Source organism: Rhinopithecus bieti, unplaced genomic scaffold (genome assembly GCF_001698545.2).
Source record: "Rhinopithecus bieti isolate Rb0 unplaced genomic scaffold, ASM169854v2 scaffold_6717, whole genome shotgun sequence".
Classification (NCBI taxonomy): domain Eukaryota; kingdom Metazoa; phylum Chordata; class Mammalia; order Primates; family Cercopithecidae; genus Rhinopithecus; species Rhinopithecus bieti.
In genome coordinates this window covers 2,074,405-2,095,159 of record NW_016805334.1, presented here as the reverse complement: position 1 = coordinate 2,095,159, position 20,755 = coordinate 2,074,405, and the positions used below count along the sequence as shown (strand labels likewise).

The 20,755-nt window shown below is 35.9% G+C and overlaps 1 protein-coding gene across 1 annotated transcript in view; it reads left to right on the top strand.

The window, feature by feature from the left end:
* Positions 1 to 3,076: 3,076 nt before the first annotated feature.
* TMEM260 (transmembrane protein 260) overlaps positions 3,077 to 20,755 on the top strand; it is a 62,168-nt gene continuing 44,489 nt past the window's right edge. Inside the window, exons 1-3 of the mRNA XM_017872221.1 lie at positions 3,077 to 3,358; positions 8,236 to 8,267; positions 8,999 to 9,150. Of these exons, the coding sequence (XP_017727710.1) occupies positions 3,199 to 3,358; positions 8,236 to 8,267; positions 8,999 to 9,150 (344 nt within the window). The 5' untranslated portion in view covers positions 3,077 to 3,198. The remainder of the gene's footprint in view (positions 3,359 to 8,235; positions 8,268 to 8,998; positions 9,151 to 20,755) is intronic.

Here is a 20,755-nt window from a genome sequence, read left to right as displayed (position 1 = left end):
ATAGCATGGAAGGGCCTGTTTGAGCATTCTTTTTTTAAAAAGCTGGAGCAGGCCTTTCTCTTCCCATCGTTTCTTTTTCTTCCTCAAGAACAGAAGTAATGTCTGGGGCATTAGCAGCCAACTTGGATCAGTAGATGACCTTGAGAATGTAAGCTGAGTGGGATGGTGCAGAAAGATATGAGGACTTCAGCTTTGTCCCTAGTGGAAGCAGGGAGTTGCCAAGCCAGTGTTAGACTGACTTCCTCCAGACTTCTGACTTCTTTTACATAAGAGAATGATTGTTTTAATGTTTAAGACACTGTAGCAGGATCTGTCACTAGTAGCTGAATGCAATTTTCCTAAGGGATACACCAATGATCTCTGATTGTTCATGTATTCATTTATTACATAAATATTTGTTTAGCACCCATTTTGTGTCAGGTATCATTTTAAATATGATGGAAATCAGACAAAGTCTATCAGGTTTGACAGGCTATTTAGACATAGAAATTGAGAGGTCGGGGGCAGTTGGGTGTTTTAAAATAATCAGTCACTTAAAGAGAAGCAGAGGAGGTATACTTTTGAGATATATTGCCCCATAGTTGCCCTTTAAAGCTTAAATATGATCATCTCAGGAAAGAAGACAGAAAGAGAGAAAAGTCTAGAACAGCCCAGGAATACTCCAGCATTTAGAGGACTGATAGAAGCAGAGCCAGGGCAGGGAGGCCATTGATAAAAGGAAAACCAAAGAGTGTGCTATCAATGAAGGCTGGAAAAGAAAATACTTCTGGAGAGGAAGGAATAGTCAGATGCTTACTGAGAGGTAGAGTCAGACACAGAGAACTGGAAGTTCTTAATCTTCAAAGGAAAATAACTGTGAAGCGAATGAAGCTTGGGCTTCACAGTTCCTCTCTAGTCCAGGCATCTTCCAATATCTGGTGCCTAATTCTGTATCTGAAGTTTTATTTATATCAGTTTGCTTACAGATAATTCTCCAAGTTTTATACACTTGCGCTTCACAAAATCTAGACGTGCCTTTCTTCATTGTCCTTTACCTCTCTGTAACATCCTGACCCCATGTACTTCATTGACTTTCCTTCTTTAACCTCTGATGATGCCTCATTCCCTTCCACTGTTCTCTCCTCTTCTCCAACCATTCCCTAAATGAGAATATGGGCTGACATTAGACCTCAGCCTTGTTCTCTCTACACTATCCCCTTATCGAGTTAGTCATTTATATCATCCTTACACGAGAAACTCCTAAATTTTTACTTCCAGCTCTGATCTCTACCTCCCAAACATGGACAAAGAATTATTCCCCTTCAAAATAAAAAATGGTAAAATAAAACTCATGAGTAAAAGTGAAATCCATAAAAAGGGAAAGAAGTATATGCTTGACCCAGTCAGTGTTACTCATTGGCATGTTCTTTCCGCAAAGAAATAGAAGACAGCCTATCTTAGTTATCTATTGCTGATAACTGACATTACCCTGTATTTATCAACTTAAAACAACATTTATTATCTCGCAGTTTCTGTAGGACAGCAGTCTGGATGAGGCTTAGTTAGGTCCTCTGCTTCAGGGTCATCCACAGGCTGCAATCCAGGTCTTAACAGGAGTTATAGTTACCTCAAGGCTTATGTGGGGGAAGGACCCACCTTCTAGCTCCCTCACACGGTGTTTCCTAGATTCAGTTCCTCTAAGGTTGTTGGACTGAAGGTCTCAGTTTCTTGCCAGCTGTTGACTAGAGGCAACTCAGTTTCTTCCCATGCGGAACTTTCCACAGGGCAGCTTACACCATGGTAGGTGGTTTCATCAGAGAAAACAAGTGAGAGGACAAGAGTGAGGGCCAGCAAGATGCAAGTTAGTCTCTTATAACCTAATCTTGAAACTGACATCCATCACTTTTGCCTTATTGTATTGATGGAAACCAATCCTTAGGTTAAGCTCACACATAAATGGAGCAGATTATACAGGAAGTGAGTGAGGAGGCAGGGCTATCTGGGCAGCCATTTTAGAAGCACTCTACCATACAGCCCCTCTCCTCCAGGAACTCACAATACAGCTGAGAAAGTACCTGGAAAAGGTTGGAAATTGTATAAATGCCTGGAAAAGACTAAGGTGTGCTGGTCCCATGACCGTCAAGGTAGGTATATATTACTCTATAGTTTAGTCACTGTGTCCCTATCAAACCGCATGTAACACATTTGAGATTGTCACTGGTTTTCAGTGTGTCTTTGAGAGACATTCTATGGGGATTGCCCTCCTCCCCTCCCACTCCAGGATAATTGCTTTAATGACATAAAATATAAGCTTAAAAAGCTTAATTGCACTGTTATGTGGTTGTCCTATTAACAGCCCCGATTCTTTTTTTGCGTTACAGCTCATTGTAAAATACTGTGATTCAATTTCATTTCCCACTTTGTTGTGTCGAAAGCTCCAGCAAAACACTCCTCTTCATTAAACTAGGAGACACCTTTATCATGGTATGAGTTATTTGCATGAATACAGGAACTCAAATTTCCCGACTCATCTACAGAGTTTTCATCATGCTATGGAATGAAAAAAAAAAGACTAGCATATTCTAATCTCTCTCAAAATTACTCAGTGATTTAATAAGTAGCACAAAGACTTATTGTACTTAATCATAGTAACGTAATAAATCGTAATAAGTACATAATTGCGATTAATGTATTTATTGACTTACTTTGCACATACAGTAAACACACCACCCTTTGTTTTAGCACAGGTAGGGGATCCTGGCTGATTATGGCCCTTTTGTGCAGTTCCACCCCGCACCGTAGGGGGCAGGAGCAGCTCTTCCGCGCTCGCGGTTTTCGACGCTGCTTTGGTCTCTGTCAGACCCAACCAAGTCAGTATAAAAGGGGGGAATAGCCATGGAGACGGTAGGCCTGTGGCCAGGCTTGCTTTTTAAAGGGAAAGCTCTCCAGGTGATTAGGAATTTTAAATCACATTATAAGTAGGTGAACACCAATGCGTGGTGCACTGCGAGAAAACTCCCAGGGCCTGGCTCAAGCGAGGCCTGGCATTTTCTCCTCCCCGCGCTCAGACGGAGAAAGGTGCTGTCCAATCCGCGGAGGCTCGACCCGGAAGTCGCTGTGGCTGCCTCACAGGCTGCGCTCGCCTGTCGGCTGGGGAACCCTGTGTCGCAGCGAGTCCTTGGGCCAGCCGTGTCCTTCTCCCTCGGTCGCCACTGGCCCATGAGCCCCCATGGCGACAGCAGGGGCCAGGCCCGGGGGCGGGCAGTCCGAGTGGGGACGCGGCGCTCCGGGGGCATCCGCGGCGGCATCGCGGTGTTCGCGGCAGTGGCCGCAGTGTTCACCCTTACGCTGCCCCCCTCGGTGCCGGGGGGAGACTCGGGTAAAGTACATGCAGGGTTGCCCCTCCTGTCCCTCTTCCCTGATCCCAGAACGGGCGGGGGCTGGGTCTGCCCCCCCCCCTTTTGGCATTGGGTTTGGTCAGCTCTGGACCTCCATCCACCCACCTGTGCACAGGACACTATTGTGTGTTCCAGAGCCCACTTCTGTTTCCATCCCTGTCGTTCTCGTTTCTTTAGTTCTCAGGCTTTTGAGATGGGGCTTATTGTTGGTTTCGCCTGGTGGGGCTTAATGACCTCTCCACTTCCCCATATCTTTTTTCCTGGTCCTGAGTATTTGCATTCTTTTTTAATCCACAGATATTACTCACTGAGTCCTTATTATGTTTCAGACAAAAGAACAGTAGTGGCGAACAGATAATTGCGAGTGTTCCAGTGCGATTAGACAATACCCAAGTTAATGAATAAACAGCATATTAAACTGGTGATAAGTTATGGAGACAGTAGGAGGGAAATGTGATTGAGAGTGGGGCTAAGTAGTGGGTCCTTCCGAATGGCTATTCAGGAAAGACCTCTGAAGAGGTGATATTTTAGTCGAAACCTGGATATTGAGAAGGAACTAGCCATGCAGAATATTTGCAGGAGAACTCTTAAAAAGGTGGAAGCCAGGTGCGGCTGTTTCTATGAAAAAGAAAAGCATGACTCATTGGCCAGTTAAATCACATTGTTTTATATTTGAGGCAAGAAACAAGATCTATGTTTTGTTTTTGGATTCAGTAATGCCATATCGTGGCCAGGAATTTTGTCAGAATGGTGCTGTAATTTCAGGTGGTGAACCTGTGGACTGAAGAAGCAGTTTTTGCTGCATGACCAGTTATCCTTAAATTGAGCAGCTTAAACAGCAAACGTTTATCGTCTCCCGTTTCTGTAAATCAGGAATCTGGCGGTTTAAGCTAGTTGCTGGTACTCAGAACAAGTTTACTGTCATCTTGTGGGTTGGGGGCTGCGTTCTTTTCAAGGCTGAATTTGGGGAGAAACGCCATCTAGTTCTTTGCTGTGTGGGTCTCTATAAGTTAACTGACTTCTGTCAAGAAAAAGATGGAGGATACCTCTCTGACACCTCTGTGTCATTTTGTAGCCGAATACTGTGAGTGATATACCACTTTTCCATTTTATTCCTGGAAGTTCATCAGTAAACCCAACCCATATTCAAGGGTGAGAGGATTACACAGGTGAGAATACCAGGAGTTGGGGATTAGTGGGGATCATATTTAAGGCTGCCTACCACATTGAAGATCCTTGATGTTCCATCTTCAGATTGTTACCTTCTTTCGGGTCCTATTGCACAAATACGGATGGTGTTTCATTCGTGTAGTAGGGAGTTTCTGTACCATGTTTCCAAGATTTGTATTTCATAATGGAAGTAACTTTATAGTTGTGAGAGTTTTGATGCTGGAGGGCATTATTCAGAGGTTAGGTAGTTCTGTTACCTGTAAAAAAATACAAAGATTGACAGCTACTTATGATTGGTTGAGTGTGAAAGGTGGGAGTGAGATTTATAATAACTGACGTTTCTTGAGCACTTACTATGCACCAGACACTGTTCCAAGTGCTTTATATGGGTTGTTGTTTTAACTCCCTCAGCTACCCTTAAAAGTAGGTGCGATCATTATTTTCCTTTTATAAATGAGAAAACTAAGGCTAAGCTATGCCCAAAGTCACACAGAGTAGTCAGGAAAAGAACCCAAGTATATTGACTTTAGAATATGCCCCGTTAACCTCTGCTTTTCGTCAAAACATTTCATGAAATTCTTTTCTAAATCCATCATCACATATGTAGTGATATTTAAAATCTATTTAGAATCATGTTTATTGCCTTGCCTTTATTAATACTGTATTTTATTTTTTCCCAAAAGAATAAAGTTGTGTATTCACCTTGAGTTACCAAACTTTAGGTGCTTCTAATTTGTTTGGTTTCATGTTAAATAGTGGTTGCTTCTAAGATTTTTATGTTCATTTTTGGGAATGATAAACTGTTTTCCAAGTATATGCCAATATGGAAAATTTGCTTAATCGTATATTTGATCATTGTGTTTACATGTTGAATGTACTATTCTTGAATATTTGTTTTTGAATTATATTTTCATCAATAAACAGAACACATCTCAAAACCAATACAAAGCATGTATTCTTCCTGATAAGTCTTACGTTTTACTCCATAGATTCATCACATTGTGTGGTCTTGCCAAAATTATTCTTTGTACCACTTGACACACATAGTTCGTTTATGGGCAGGGGTGCTCGTGGTGCTTTTCGGGGAGGGGGTAGGAAGCTGGCCTTCACTAAATTAGTTTGTACATGAGACTGTCTTTAACAGATGTGATGTGTGACAATCTAGTCTAATTAATATTGAGAAGTATGATACAAAGGGAGCTGGTTTTTGTAAAGGTTAAGCATCCGCTGACAACTCTGGGCTTGCCATTAGTTTGTATTACAGACAACAAAGCTGTAGTTCTCAAACTGGAACGTACTTCAGAATTACCTGGGACACTTGAGCCCCTAGTGCCAGTGGGTCTTAGTAGATTAGGGAGTTTAGAGGTATGGGCAAGGAGTCTTCATTTTTAAAAAGCAGATTCTGATGCACGTAGACATAACTGAGGAACCCTTCGTGTAAAGGATTGGGAGAGAGCCAAGACTCGGGAAGCTCTGAGGGTTTTTTTTTGCTGTTCACTTCCTCTTTATCACAATGAATTTAAGAGTAGTATTTCCCTTGAGATCTTTATCAAAGATACATTTAGAATGGGGGCATCTTTTCTATTTCTATTTTAGTTTAACATTTGATAAGAATTGATGGAAGTTTGTCACTTTCCAGATTTATCTTTATAGCAACAGAACTCCAGGAAATAATAACAGCACACTGACTTTTCCATGGTAAAAGAAGTTAGAGAAAATAAGCTGTTTTCTTAATGTTAAATATAATTCTGAATACATTTTAAATGGAGGAGAATGAATAGTGACCTTGAAATTTTGAACTTATGGTGGCTTCGTCACAAAAAGATACAAGAACAAAAAAAAAAATCCATGAAAATAGTTTGGAGCTAAGGACTTCAGAGCTAATCCGTTATGGAGTAAACTGTAAAATCATATCCTTTGCAGTAGTTAACAAAGGGAACAGTTCTTTGAGACATTGTGAGACCATAAACTAATTAAAAAGAAGCATTTAGGATATAAAATGTGCTGGTTTCTAAGGTGCTCTTGAATATCTAACAAATGTCTTTAAGTAATTGACTTAATCTGTCTTCAGGTGCCCTTATAACACTTTCATGGTGCAGTCACTCACCTAAGACAGGGGTGTCTTAGTAGCAACGATGACAATGTGATGTGTCTTTTTGTTAACCTCTGTGTGCATGGCTTGAATTGATTGTGTGTGGCCGGAGGGGAGAAGTGGTGGTATCTTGGCAGGATCGTGAAATGGATAGGATAATGTTTTTAAACTTAGTGGGAGAGAGAAATGAAAACCAACCAGAATATAAGGCAATCTGAAGTGCTAAATAGACTCAAGCAGGTTCTATGGAGGAGGAAGAAGTGATTAATTCTGATGGGGAGGCTGGGGAAGCAGGTGTCTAAGGAAAGGTGTTACTGAGAAGGTGGCAATTGAACTAGGCTTTGAAGGATTTAGGGAGAGAATGCTAGGGAAAATACTCCAGGGTGAGAAAATGAGTGAGAAGAGGTGCAAAAGAGGACCACTCCAGAGAAACAGTGGGTAATCAGATTTGACTGGAGGGAACGTAGGTTTCATGGATATAAGCCTAGAAAAGGGACCTTGAAACCATGGAAAGCTTGAACATCATGCTGAGGAATGTGAACTTCATTCAGTAAGCAGAGAGCAGCCATTGAGAAATTTTAGACTAGGGAAGCAATCCAGCCGTGTGTATGTGTGTGTGTGTGTGTGTGTGTGTGTGTGTGTGTGTGTGTGTGTAGGCAGGGGGAAAGGCATGTGTTGATTATAAGTGATTTCAGTATGAACATGAATTGAAGTAGAAGATTGGTCAAGTCTGTTGCCATAGTCCAGGCCAGAGAGAGTACAGGTCTAAATTGTAGCTGGGACAGAAATTAGAAGCAAAGTATTGCTAGCTATGAAAGGATAGGAAATGGACATTAGTATATTTCCTAATAGGTATTAGTAACTTTCATGAGTCATTCATCAATATTGATTCATTCAGGGTTGAGTCAGAAATAGTCCTTGTGCTCTGAATACGTAAAAGATTTACAAATAAGCATTACATTACTGCATCATAATTTTAGAAATAGTCACTAATGGTGAGGAACTATAAAGGACTATGTAAAGAATATTATTTAATGGTTTGAAAAAATGTCTTACAGTAGACCTTACCAAAATAACCTGCAGTTAATAAACACTTGGAAATCGTTTAAAGATACCCAATGCAATTAATGTGGAGAAGATATCCAAATGCCAGTTTTAGGGTAGTATGGGACATTTTAGGGAGTGTCCAAACCTCAGATGTCTGCACATTTTACGTTATCATAAGATTACATCTTTATAGACTTTCGTGCTAATTTATTGAGGGATAACAAAGCATGTTACACTAATGCTCCAACAGTATTTATATATTTGCAAGTGGATACAACTTTCAAGAGGGAAAAAAAGCATTTTTAAAAAACCGGAATTTACCTATATTTCCACTGACCACTTCTTAAAGACTACCAAAGATAGTTTGTTCAATAAGACCTAAGGGAGAAAATATTCTTAGACTATTTCATGCTGTTAAATCTCTACAGATTTACAGTTTTATCCAGTCAAATTAATGCAAAACCCCAATGCAAGCATTTGGATTTTGAAAACTTTGGAGGAGTGTCATTCTCTAATAGTAATTATTGGTTTTGCATTATTTTTTCACAGGGGAACTGATCACAGCCGCACATGAGCTTGGAGTAAGTATTAGTTTTATTGTTTAATCAATGCTCTCATTAACAGTTTTAGGAATTAAGAAAGTTTAATTAAGCATGGAGTAAAGTAGATTAATTTATTTTCAAACCCCAGTTTTTAGTAACTTATAAGTACAGTACGTGACAATTTACTTTAAGTTTTAAATCCAATTAAACTAAATTATAAAGCAAAGCCTTTACTATATATACAGTAGCTGCCTTATTATCACCCCAAATTTTGTATAAGCTGTGGAGAATAAAATAAATCGGGTTAACAGTTTTAATAAGTTTATTATTTAATAAACTTTATTATGGTGCATGATCCCTTTAGGCAAGACCTTACGACTGTCAGCATGGTGGTAATCCGATAGCAGTGTGGTCTTTCAACTTTCTAACCAATACGATATTTCAGAACCTGCTTTTTTTCAATAGCCTTTTAAATGACCCTAATGTACTGTGAACCCAGAGAACAAACTGCTTAAGAACTGACAATGAAATATGTCACCCTTTCTCTGGGTGACGCTCCATGTGATAGACGCTGCCAAATCCACTAAAGAAAATATTTATTTGTATTGCCACTAGAGGATTACAATAGAAAACCACTATTCAAACATTTAGTCATTGGTGCCTAATCTTTATAGTTGCCTGAGAAAAGGGCTGCTTTTCAATTAAGGCCTGTGTGACTCTTCCTTTCCTAGATGAAACCCTTCTTCTAACTGTTGCTAATTTTTCTGTAGGTTGCCCATCCTCCTGGCTATCCTTTGTTCACGCTGGTGGCTAAACTGGCAATTACACTGTTTCCTTTTGGTTCAATTGCCTACCGCGTCAATCTTCTCTGTGGCTTATTTGGAGCAGTAGCTGCATCGTTACTTTTTTTCACCGTTTTCAGGTAAAGTAGTTGATTAGTTAAAATTAATTTTGAACAGTTGGAGATACAGATTTCTTATGGCTCAAGTACATGCATTAAAAACATCTTTTGTTGCTTGGTTTCCCTAACACATGTGATTTCACTTTCTTAATTTATAATAATTTCATATGCATTTGACCCCTTAAATGCAGTTGGTTTTGTTTCATACAATGGAGTGAAGGTGTCGACAGTTCATTATCACAATTCTCTGATTAGGCAGAACTAACGAGGTTTGTCATTTTATGAAGATGCAGATGGGCCGGTTTAATTCAACAATATGAGGTTCATCTTTTGGTAAGTGGTAAATATCATTTAATTACTCACAGTATTGCTGATGGGCAGCTGCCTGTCAGGTCCAGGGCTAATATCTAGTTGTATTATATTCTAAATATGAACATGTATACTTTTTGAAATAAGGTTATTAACTAAGGAAATAAATTTGGGATGTGGTTTTAGTAAGGTTTCACTCTGCTTCATTATGGCTGTAGGAAAGGTAGACAAATTAGATCCCAGGTACTTCACTGATAGAAGACTTTCTTAGTTGGGAAGGCTACCCTGCTTTGAAAACATTGGTCCTTAGTTTAGAGTGCTGGTGACTCATTTGTCTTTGATGTTTCTGTCTCCTTCATTCTTAACTCCGTGTATCCTATACCTAAGAGGATTATAGTGAAAAATACAAATTACACTTTCTGCAAAAGGAAAAACCAAATTAAGACACTTCTTGTAAAAACTTTTGCTTGTCTTATTATAAAACAAATGATTTCTGTATGTAAATATAATTTGAATAGGTACAATTTCAGATGTCATTTTGGAGACCAATATTTTATTTGTGTTAAAGTCATAATACTACCCTTTAGCTGAATTCTAAATCTCTTTTAATTATTTATAGAAAGATAAGAGTTAGCATAACTATTACTCGGAAGTTTACTTTTAATCTGTATGTGAAAAAACTTTCAGATTCAAGTATTATAACTTGATCTTTTACAAAATTTTTATATTATTACATTTGTTGTTATTTTAGTCTTTATGAAATATTTAAAATAATGCCTCTGCTTAGATTCATTCGTACTATTAATATTTTCTTCTTCTCAATGGTTAGGATAATTTTATTAGAATTGTTCCTTCTGAGTCTTTTGTGATTAAGAATCTGTCAGTATTTCCACTGAGAGAAAAAGTGTTTTTTGTTTTTAAATATCTAGGTTGAATAGGAACTTCCTTGTTCTGTATTGAATGAGTACCTTGTTAATTTTCACAAGATACTTTAGAACAAAAACATTTAAAGAAAACTAATATGTTCATTTTGATAGTCTGTATTTTAAATCATTTATGTAACATATACCTCTATTTAAATGTTATGTAGCTATAAATAGCTCTGTGCAAGTAAAGGGATTCATTTTCTAAAACTTCCATGTTTTTCAACATTATTAATTGGTGATGACATTCCACATGAGAACCACTGTAAAATCATAAATAAAATCTTAAAACAAATTTACAGAATCCGCATAGCTCTGGACAGTACTTTTCTTTAAAAATAGCTTTTATTAATTATTATGATTGATTATAATGGGTTTAGATTAGCACACTAGCCTATAATGCTTTTCTTTTAATATACATGGCTAATGATATATTTTATACTTGCTGACATGTGCTTTAAATTCAATCTCTTATATGACTAAATTAGGTATTTGAGTGGTTTTAATTATATGGTATGTGCTCTGGAAAAGTTGCTTTCCTTCAGAAAAGGGATCTAACAATATTATCTCTTACATAATTTTAATATGAAAATACTTCATTATTTTGAATACAAATAATTGACAAGGTACACGTCCTTTGGGAATAACCTAGTTCAAGTGGCAAATCTGTTTTGTCAAACAATAGACACCCTTCAAAAAGGAGAAGCCATCTCTATGGTAATAGGACTAACAGTAGCCTATTGATTGAGTGGAAGAAGACATTATACAATGTCAGCTGGCTTGTTACAATTTCATTTGTTGTATGACCTGAACTTAACCTTTAAAACCTTTCTTCTGTGAATATAAACCCAACAGCAGGACACAGTTTTTGTGCAACCATTACAGTGATGGCTTTTTTCCTGTCCCAGCGTACAGTAAATGTGTTTCTTTGCAGGTTGACTCCCTTATCAGAATTTGTTTAGGAGACATTTCACTACTTTATTCATTTACAAACCAAATCATCATTCCATTTTGTTGTTGCATATTGAAGGGTTTTGATCCAGGAAACAGTTTTATTCTTTCTTTCCCCCATCACTTAAGAGACCATTACTGTACATGTAGGATTAGTGCTGACTGGTGTGCAGTAAATTAATTCTTTTAACAGGTTTAGGTTTTTTTCAGGTAATTGTTCACATAGCATTCACTATATTTAGCTCTTGGGGTGGACATAAAGACTTTCTGTACCTTTTAAACAAAGATTTTATTTCAAAAGCAAATTTCTGTTTAAATGTGTTGATGTAAAAAGCTCCATTTCTTTCAGTAAACATGACTTAGATTGAAAGACCAATTTATTCGTTGTTTCCAATTACTATGTAATTTTTGCTTTTCTTGCATCTTTCTCTTGCTTTTAAAAGCTGTAAGATGTCATTAACACTGCATTTTTTGTCAATCTTTCCTAATGGTTGGCAAGAACTCATTTATATTTGCTTTGCTTTAATGTAGAAAGCATGTGAGTAAAACAGCACATTGAAAGCCCTATGTGTCACTGTAGTTTATTGAATTAAAAATAGTGAGCTTGTGGCAGTTGTTTCCATATGTATTTATTTATGTATTGTCCCCTTAAAGAGTATTTTTAAGCATGTATTATGTTAGGGGAGTTTAATCTAGTACATTTCATTTATATGAAATAGTATTCATTTTATTAATGTGTACATCTGTGTTTCTGAGACTGTAATCTAGTTAGTGATTTCTGGGAACTGGGGTTTTCTTTTTTAAGGCTATTAAAGTAAATGATTTTTAAATTTAATAGCATAATATTTAAAATGCCCTATTCTGTTTGAAATTCACAGATCCTATTAATATAAAATGTTAAAGTTATACATAATATGAATCATTAACATGAACACCATTTAACATTATTTAATGCTTGAATTTCAAAATTATCTTCTAGGAAATATCAAACTAGGTCTTATTTACTGAATAAAGAAGGAGTACTGAAGTCACTATCATTAAACATCTATATTCTAACCCTTCATATGTTCCGGTATCACTAAAAGAGAAGGGAGCATGTTGATAGCATTGTATAAAAATTCTTTACCTCAGGGAAGATTTAAATTGCTTATGATATCAGAGGAGGGTATATGTTGTGTCATTTATTTTGGTAGTTACAGTGCAGGGGATATATTCTCAACAGGCCTGAGAGTTAGCCTATCCTTTTCAAACTATTACCAGTCAAATGGAACTATAGAAGAATTCATTCCACGATATTTGTTGAACACTCATGTGAATTGAAAGTAAAGCTCTTAGTTTTTATAATCAAAATTCAGTGCTTATTTTAAAGAAAGTGATACAAAGTCACCATTAAATAGGCAGTTTTCAAATATTTTTTCTAAAAGGTATAGTTTCAGGAAACTCACATAAAAATATTTTCTAACATCATTAATATTGCACAGTAAGACATCAGATCTCTTAATGTCAAGTAGATTACCTAGAATATAGGAATATTAATAATATTAAAGGTATATTGAAACTTTGCTTACTACAAAGAACGTACAATCATTTTCAGTAATCCTTAAATATCTTCTGGCAGATTGTTTTGTGCCAGTATTTAACTCATGGATTTTGTAATTGTATACCTTATATATTTTTAAACATTATGTTGCTTCTAAAAATTCGATTAAATTTTAGAAGGTGAAGACTTGATTCTGAGCACTGGGTCTGCTATTCTTTTAGCTTCAGCTAAGATTCCATTCAATAAAGAATAGAAAATTAAAATGCCATACCTTAGAGAATGCAGAATCTCCTGCTTAAGGGACATTTGGATTTTCCAGCTCAAAGAGTGTTTTAGATTATTGCCATAGAGAATAATGTGAAGCTCTTCCTAATTTCACAAGTAACTATGCATAAGTAACAAATAGTCACCAAGTTTTTGTAGTTGAAGAAGAATGGAAAGTACTGGAGAGTTAATTTCCGTTCAGGAGAATATCTGTCTTGATCCCTGGTTAATTGATCATATATTTCTCTCGTACTTGTATTAAACTTGCATTGACTTAGACTGCTTAAGAATATTAAGAGCTTGGTTCATTTGCATTTTCTTATAAGTAGAGGGACATATTAGGCTCAAATAGCAGCGCTTCATTTTGAAGGGAAAAAAAGCAGGGCAAAAACTCTTTTTTAAGACTGTAGAGTCTTTTCTGACAGCTAGTCAGAGTTAGAATTAGTTCAAGGAAATGTTAATAATGCACTGCCTGGCCTAATCCCTTTGATATCACCAGGTATCCTCCTGTTCACGGGTTAATTGCTTTAAAAGCGAAGGCAATATTCTGAGCGGTGGGCCGCTTCACCTTTTCACAGCTGTTACCATTGAGTGACAACTAAATCCCATGTGTAAGATGAGGAAGAGCTCAATCTCCAATTGGGAGAAAATTTATGTAAACCACAATCCCTTCAGAATGTGCGGAAGTCATAGACTTTCTTGATTTACTCTGCTTTTCCCAGAAAGCTCTATTGTTCACTTTCCTAAGTCCCATCAACCCTTTGTAGCAGAATATCACAGCGGCAGCAGATAGCTTGAAATATATAAATGCTATCATAGCTCTGATTAATAGCAGTGCTTATGAGTCAAGTCTGATAACAGTGCAGCTCTCCACTCAATTTCAGATACTGCTAATGGAATCTGTCTTCTCCAATTGTAATATGAGAAGGCCTAATTTGCCATGGAGCTTGGAGCTGTCACCAGTAGGGGATTGTGGGGTCAGATGGGAGCTGCCAGGTTTTTGCCCTGCAGCTTGTATCTCTCACTTTGAATAGAGCAGCCCCCTGCCTGCCAGTTAGCTGATAGGCCGCCGTGGGGTTTATGCCACTGTATACAATAGGAAAGGGCTACATAGGCTGACTTTATAATTGTGAAGCTAGCTCATATTTCCACAGCTACTGTGCTGCATAATTTCTAATAAGTGGTTTTAACAAATGTCAGATTATGAAAAGTTTCCTCAATTACAAAAACTTATAAAACATTTAAATTGCTAAATCTGTTTCCTGCCGAGATTTTGCCACTGGAACTAGTCATCAGTTATTATGGTTGTAATAATAAAGGCACATATTTCTTTAAATTACAAATAACATTATAGCTCATAACTCATATAGATTTGGTGCTTTTCAAAGCCATAAAAATAGAAAATAGTCTTAATGAATTGAGATATTAAGATACACTTCATAACTTTGCATAAGACTACTTAATATTAAATCTCTATTGTTTATTAAGTTGGTTAGTATTGCTGATGAAAGTAGTTTAATACCCTTATTCTGTTGACTTTAGTTATTTGGATGTTTTACATTGACTTCCTATACTTGTTGTATCTTAATATGGTGAGAATTACACAACATCTTCTAAGTTTTCAGTTAAAAAGAACTTAGCGTGATGATATGCCTTGGCCGGTGCCTTTAAGAATACTCTGATGCAATATCCTTTTAACCAATTTCAGTCTTGCTACTGAATGCAAAATACATTTTGAAGATTGAGTAACAAACTAATCTTGAGGTTTTATATGTCTTTATACATTTTAAACAAAATGGACTAAAGTCTGTAACTGGGGAGTTATTTTAAACCAGGCCGTACTGTTGTGCAAGTTATCTGGCATACTGTGAAAACTTAGTAAAATGTGAAGTAAATTGGGGTTGTTCCTATAAAGCCTAGTTCAGTGTTTTCTTCCACATATTCAGGAATATGTTGATGGAGTATAATAAAATGAGTTGTTTTAAACTTTGAATAGCTTTATCATTTAATAGCTAATGCACAACTCTTAATTCTAATGGAAATTGTGTGATTACATTTGATTTATGGGAGCTATTCCTAACCTTACTTCCTGCATGTTAGTTGTCCTTTTTTCCTTTTGAAGACTTTAAATTTTCATTCTAATTTTATGTAGAGTGAAATACAGGAATTTTTTTGAATCAGGAATAATACTTTATACTTTTCCTTTTAGAGTACTGGTAGTGAATATTTATATAGCTGAAAATTCTGAGTAAAACAGTTCTCCTTTTGATCAAACCTCATGAAGTAGAACTAACCTTAGTAAGATTTTATCTGGAATGACAGTAAATTTTTCTAAAATGTGGAAGAAAGGACTTATTTGCAAATTCATTAAAGATGGAAATATTTTAAATTTTTTTAGGTTCAGTGGTGATGACTTCACAGATGTACCTTTTATATCATGTCCTAAATTATTGGTTTATGTTCTTAGGTGTAAACTTGACAATGAGAAGATTTATATTCTGCTCTCTCAGTGGCCTCATTATAATTTTCCCACAGAGCACCTGGCACATATTAGATACCCAGAACATATTTATTGAAAGACTGTTGAGTGAGCTGCCACCAAAAGAAGGAGGCTTAGCAGGACTTACATTTTCAGCAACTTAGCTCTCTAGTTTGACCATTCTCCAGGTAGACTGGAGAGAGAAATACATGGTGTTGATTATGTGAATGAGCCTGAAGGGAACTTCTATATCATTTTCATGAACCAGACCCAGAAAGATAGGAATGTGGAAGGATAAGGGTGGTGGATTTGCCGTTCATTTTATCCTCCTTTACCATACTTCTTCCCTGTAGTCAGCTGCACTATTTTAGTTGTCACTGTGAATTGATACTAATAGTAATTTATTAAACAATAACGTTCAGATGCTGCACTGTGGCCTGCCCAAATTCCATTTCAAGTAGGAATTCTCAGTACACTCAGTATAGACATAGTGCAGTGTACCTTCTGTGTTGGGTTCTTTGCATACAAGTAACACTGAAGACAAATACATTCATGAATTTTATGAGGCATGTCAAATGTGTGTTCGGAAAGAATTTCAGGTTTCTGTTATTTGCCTTTTGATTAAGGGTTATACAAACATGTGACTACACATGAAAATCAAATACTGTGTAGCGGAAAGAAAAATATACCTTATCAATAGCAAACCTGTGTCAATGGTGTAAATTGTAACCTCGTGATTTATCCATTGTGTCAACAGATGAATAGTATTCCATCAGTGAGAAAACTGCTACACAATCAGTACATTTCTTAGGAATCTTATCTAGGTCTCGTGAATTTTGTGGACCAAAAAAAGAGACAGTTGTGTTTTAAGCAGAGAATTCTCATGCTCACATTTGATGCTTAATAGCATCACATCATCCTTACTCCAGTGGAGAATTTCTGTCATTTGCATGATCTGGGTGAGATTTTAAACACTTGACTGCCCTACCCATACTATCTATCATACTCTTGGTGTGTCTTTTTTTGTTGACTAAACACTGTGCTCTCCTGGAATGTAAACTACGTGGTTTTATTGTTAACCTAAGTAAAAAGCAATCAGGAAGATTTATCTACTTCAAATATACTGTAAAGCGTATTTTTTATATGAAGTATAAAATTATTTATATAAAACAAAATGTACTTCAGTGACTTTTGGATTTGATATTTTGAATAATCTATATCAGTGCTTTCCCCCATTATTATGAGATCTTAGAATTAAGTTTATCTCTCTAACAGTGTAAAAACTTGATTTTGATTATTGATATTGACAGGCGAGTATCTTTTATAATACAAGCGTTGTGTTATTAAAATTATCATAGTGGTAGTGTTTGAAGATTGTGATCTTTTCCTCATATGACCTAATATGATTTTTATCTTTCTATAAGTCAGAATAGATGATAAAAATATGTATTTCATTTGAAGGCATACCTCATTTGACCTTGCTCTTTTGGGGCTCTGTGAGAATTAGATTGAGAATGGAAAACATGTTTTTCTCATATCTAATTCATCATAAAGTGTTCTTAAGTTAAAATAGAAAATAGTTTAAACTATTAGCCATGTATCTGTGAGTTCTGGTGAAAAGAGTTCTCATTTATTCACAACCTCATTTGAATTTCTCTTTTGCTTTTAGTTTGGTTGAATTAATAATCAATTTCAGTGGAAAAAAATGTCTTTTCACTTTAATGGGCTAATTTTAAGATTCTACTTTAGCATGTTATTAACTCCTTAGTTGCTCTTTAAAAATATTAAGCATATTTGTTCAAAAGAATAAAATGGAAATTGAAAATAGGTATCCTGGATTGCCAAGTGAAAACACAATCATGTTTTGATTAAGTGAAAACACAATCATGTTTTTGATTATGTCATTTTTACTTGAAAAAAATCATCAGACTTACTCTACAGGTAGATGACAATTGTTTGTCTGTCTTATTTTGGGTGTAGTTTTATTTATAGTTCATCTACACTTTAGACTTTATGGATTACACAAGATAGCTTATTTTGTGAGCTCAGATTAACAATTTCATTTAAATCTCCTATTTAAATAATGTCAGATTGGACAGTCCTTCCATTTATTTTTAATAGATTACTTAAGTCAGAAATTTGGACTACCAATTCATTTAATAGTATTGTATGCAAAAGATTTATGAATAATGTTTTGCTCTACTTATATAATTTACCTCTGCCAAAAAAATTTTAAATATATGTTGTAGCCTTTCCAGGGGAAAATTTTTTTATAGAGTATGTCTCCTGATTAGAGTTATTCCCAAAAAGAGATTGCAACTAACTTGTCTGATCACTCACTCACAGGTTCGCTTCATTGACAGGGATGATAATTGGCCACGATCATAAGATAATAAAGGCCCTAGCGATCCAAAAGGATAGTGGATTAATTGGAAACTCTAGGAATTCTGTAAATTCATAGGAAAATGGCTTTCTTTTAAACTCATAATAAACAGATGATAAATGTGCTTCTCAGTAATCTCTCTTAGCAAGTGTGAGACTAGATATGCCTTCAGATATATTTGTTATGATTTTTGTAGCATCACAACCTCATTTGAATTTCTGCGCAGGTAAGAAAGCCTTCTGCAGATTCAACTTTTTTTTTCTAGCTCCAATATGTAGTGCCTTACTGATTTGGATAGTTCATTGTTGTTTGGCTCAATAAAATATATAATGAATAGAAATTTGATGTGTTTTGTTTGAAATTTCACAAAAGTTTGAGAAAATTAAGGAACTGTCTCTACAAATCAGTGTGTGAAAGGCAATATGAGTAACTGTGAACCTATATTTTATCTTATTTTATTTTTTGGAGTCAGGCCTGTCACCCAGGCCAGAGTACAGTGGTGCTATGATAGCTCACTGCAGCCTCAACCTCCTGGGCTCAAGCCATCCTCCTGCTTCAGTCTCCCACATAGCTGGGACTACAAGCATGTGCCACCATGCCCAGCTAATTTTTATTTTTTTAAATTTTTTAGTAGAGATGAAATCTCAGTATGTTGCCCAGGCTGGTTATGAACCCCCAAGCACAAGCGATTCTCTGCCTTGGCCTTGCAAAGTGCTGGGATTACAGGGATGAGCCACCACGCCCAGTCTATATTTTATTATTCTCTTTGAAATATTTATTTTATAGACAAGGAATAAAGTATGAAAATAGAAAGTATTTAAAAATAAATTATTGCTTCTATACCCTTGCTAAACGAATATTTAAACACTTGAATTAAAGTACAGAATGATAAAATAGTATTCCTTAGTTTCTAGAAAATCTGTCCATACAAACATCATTTTATTTAACAAAACAAAAATCAATGTAACAAGTTTTAAATGAATTCTTTAACTTTTCCCTTAATAGCATTTGTTACCAAGACATCATTTATATAGTAATAAAGAACATGACTCTTAAAATTTACCCCAAGACCAAAACATCTTTTGTCTTAATTTTTTGCAGTTTAAAAAAATATTTCTTTCCAAATAATGGCATAAGTAATTTTATCCAACATTATTTGAAAATGTTTGGAGTTACATTGAGGTCATTAGAAACCATTGCTGCTTGGAGAGCATTAAAAACTACAAATAAAGTACGTCTAAAATAATATATATATGGAAAACAGTTTTCAAAAAATCAAATAGTTTTCTAGGGACACACACATATATGTGAGTGTGTGTGTGTATATATATATATATATACACAGACATATATATTGAGATATATTTTTAATTAAAAAGTATATCAATATGCTGACAGATTATCCAATATTATCAATAGTCCAAAAATAATTTTTTGACTTTATAATACATTATATAGAGGATTTTAAGTTATTCAAATCTGATTTCTTTATAGTGTTTTGATTAGGTTACAGTTAAAATTTATATTCCTCAGAGTCATTTTTTTAATACAGAAAAATCTATTTCATACCTATTTATTGCATTTAATTGGATGAGAACCTAGAGAAGGGGCAAGTATCCTAGTCTTAGAGAAAATGTTTCCGGGAATACTTGCCAAAGACGATGCTTATACTGAGTTGTAAATAGTTACATGGGAGTTAGCGAAGTGAAGGCAAAACAGTGTTCTACATACAAGTTAAGCATCCCTAATCAAAAAATCCGAAATCCAGAATGTTCCAAAATCTGAAACTTTTTGAATACTGACATAATACCCAAAGGAAGTGCTCATTGGAGCATATTGCATTTCAGATTTTCTGATTAGAAATGTTTAACTGATACGTGTTCTTCAGATACTCCAAAATCTGAAAAAATCCAAAATTTGAAAGACTTCTGGTCCCAGGCATTTCAGATAGGGGTCCTCAACCTGTATAGAGAACCTCATTTGCAAAGAAAACTCGAAGTGGAGAAACAGCTTTTAAGTATAGGGACTTGCAAGTCATTTAGTGTTGCTGAAACATAAAGTTTGATGTGTTACGTTAAAAGACCAGATCATGAAAGGTTTTTTTATGTCATGATGAGGGGCTTATATTATGTTTTCTCATTAAAGGAGAGGTCATTAAAGTGTTGGAGTCAGAAAGGTGTGAGGTCAGATATGTTTTGAATCTCTTACTCTGTTGGCAATGGCGGGCATAGGCCTGGAGGTGGCTTACCACGTTGTTGGGTTGGTTTGAGTCTGAGATGATGATAATAGCTAACATGGAATGGTGGTGGTATGGATGGAGGGAAGATGAGCTTTAAAAATTACTATGAAATGAAATTGGCAGGATGTGTTATTTTTGACAGGGGTGGGGGGGGAAAGAAGCTTTGATGATCACTACCAGGTATCTTAACTTAAATAACTAGGTAGATAATGAAGGTCACTAAGATAGAGAATGCAGGAGTAGGAAATCATTTTTAGAAAAGAGAATGAGAAATTAATTTTGTACATGTTGACACTGAGGTTCTATGGGGCATCCAGAGTTGGACTGGCATTGGGGTGTACCATAGTTGGTTGGAGATATTTAAGTCCGACAGTACAGGAGAGTGCAGTGCTGGGAACAGATCTGTTTTTTTCAGTTTGTGGTTAGCAGTTGAAATCAAGATAGTGGATAAAGTTACTCTAGCCACCTAGAGTGTGTAGAGTGAGAAAAGCAGTTGTCTGAGAATGAAATCTGGGGAAATAACCAGCTTTAAAGAAAT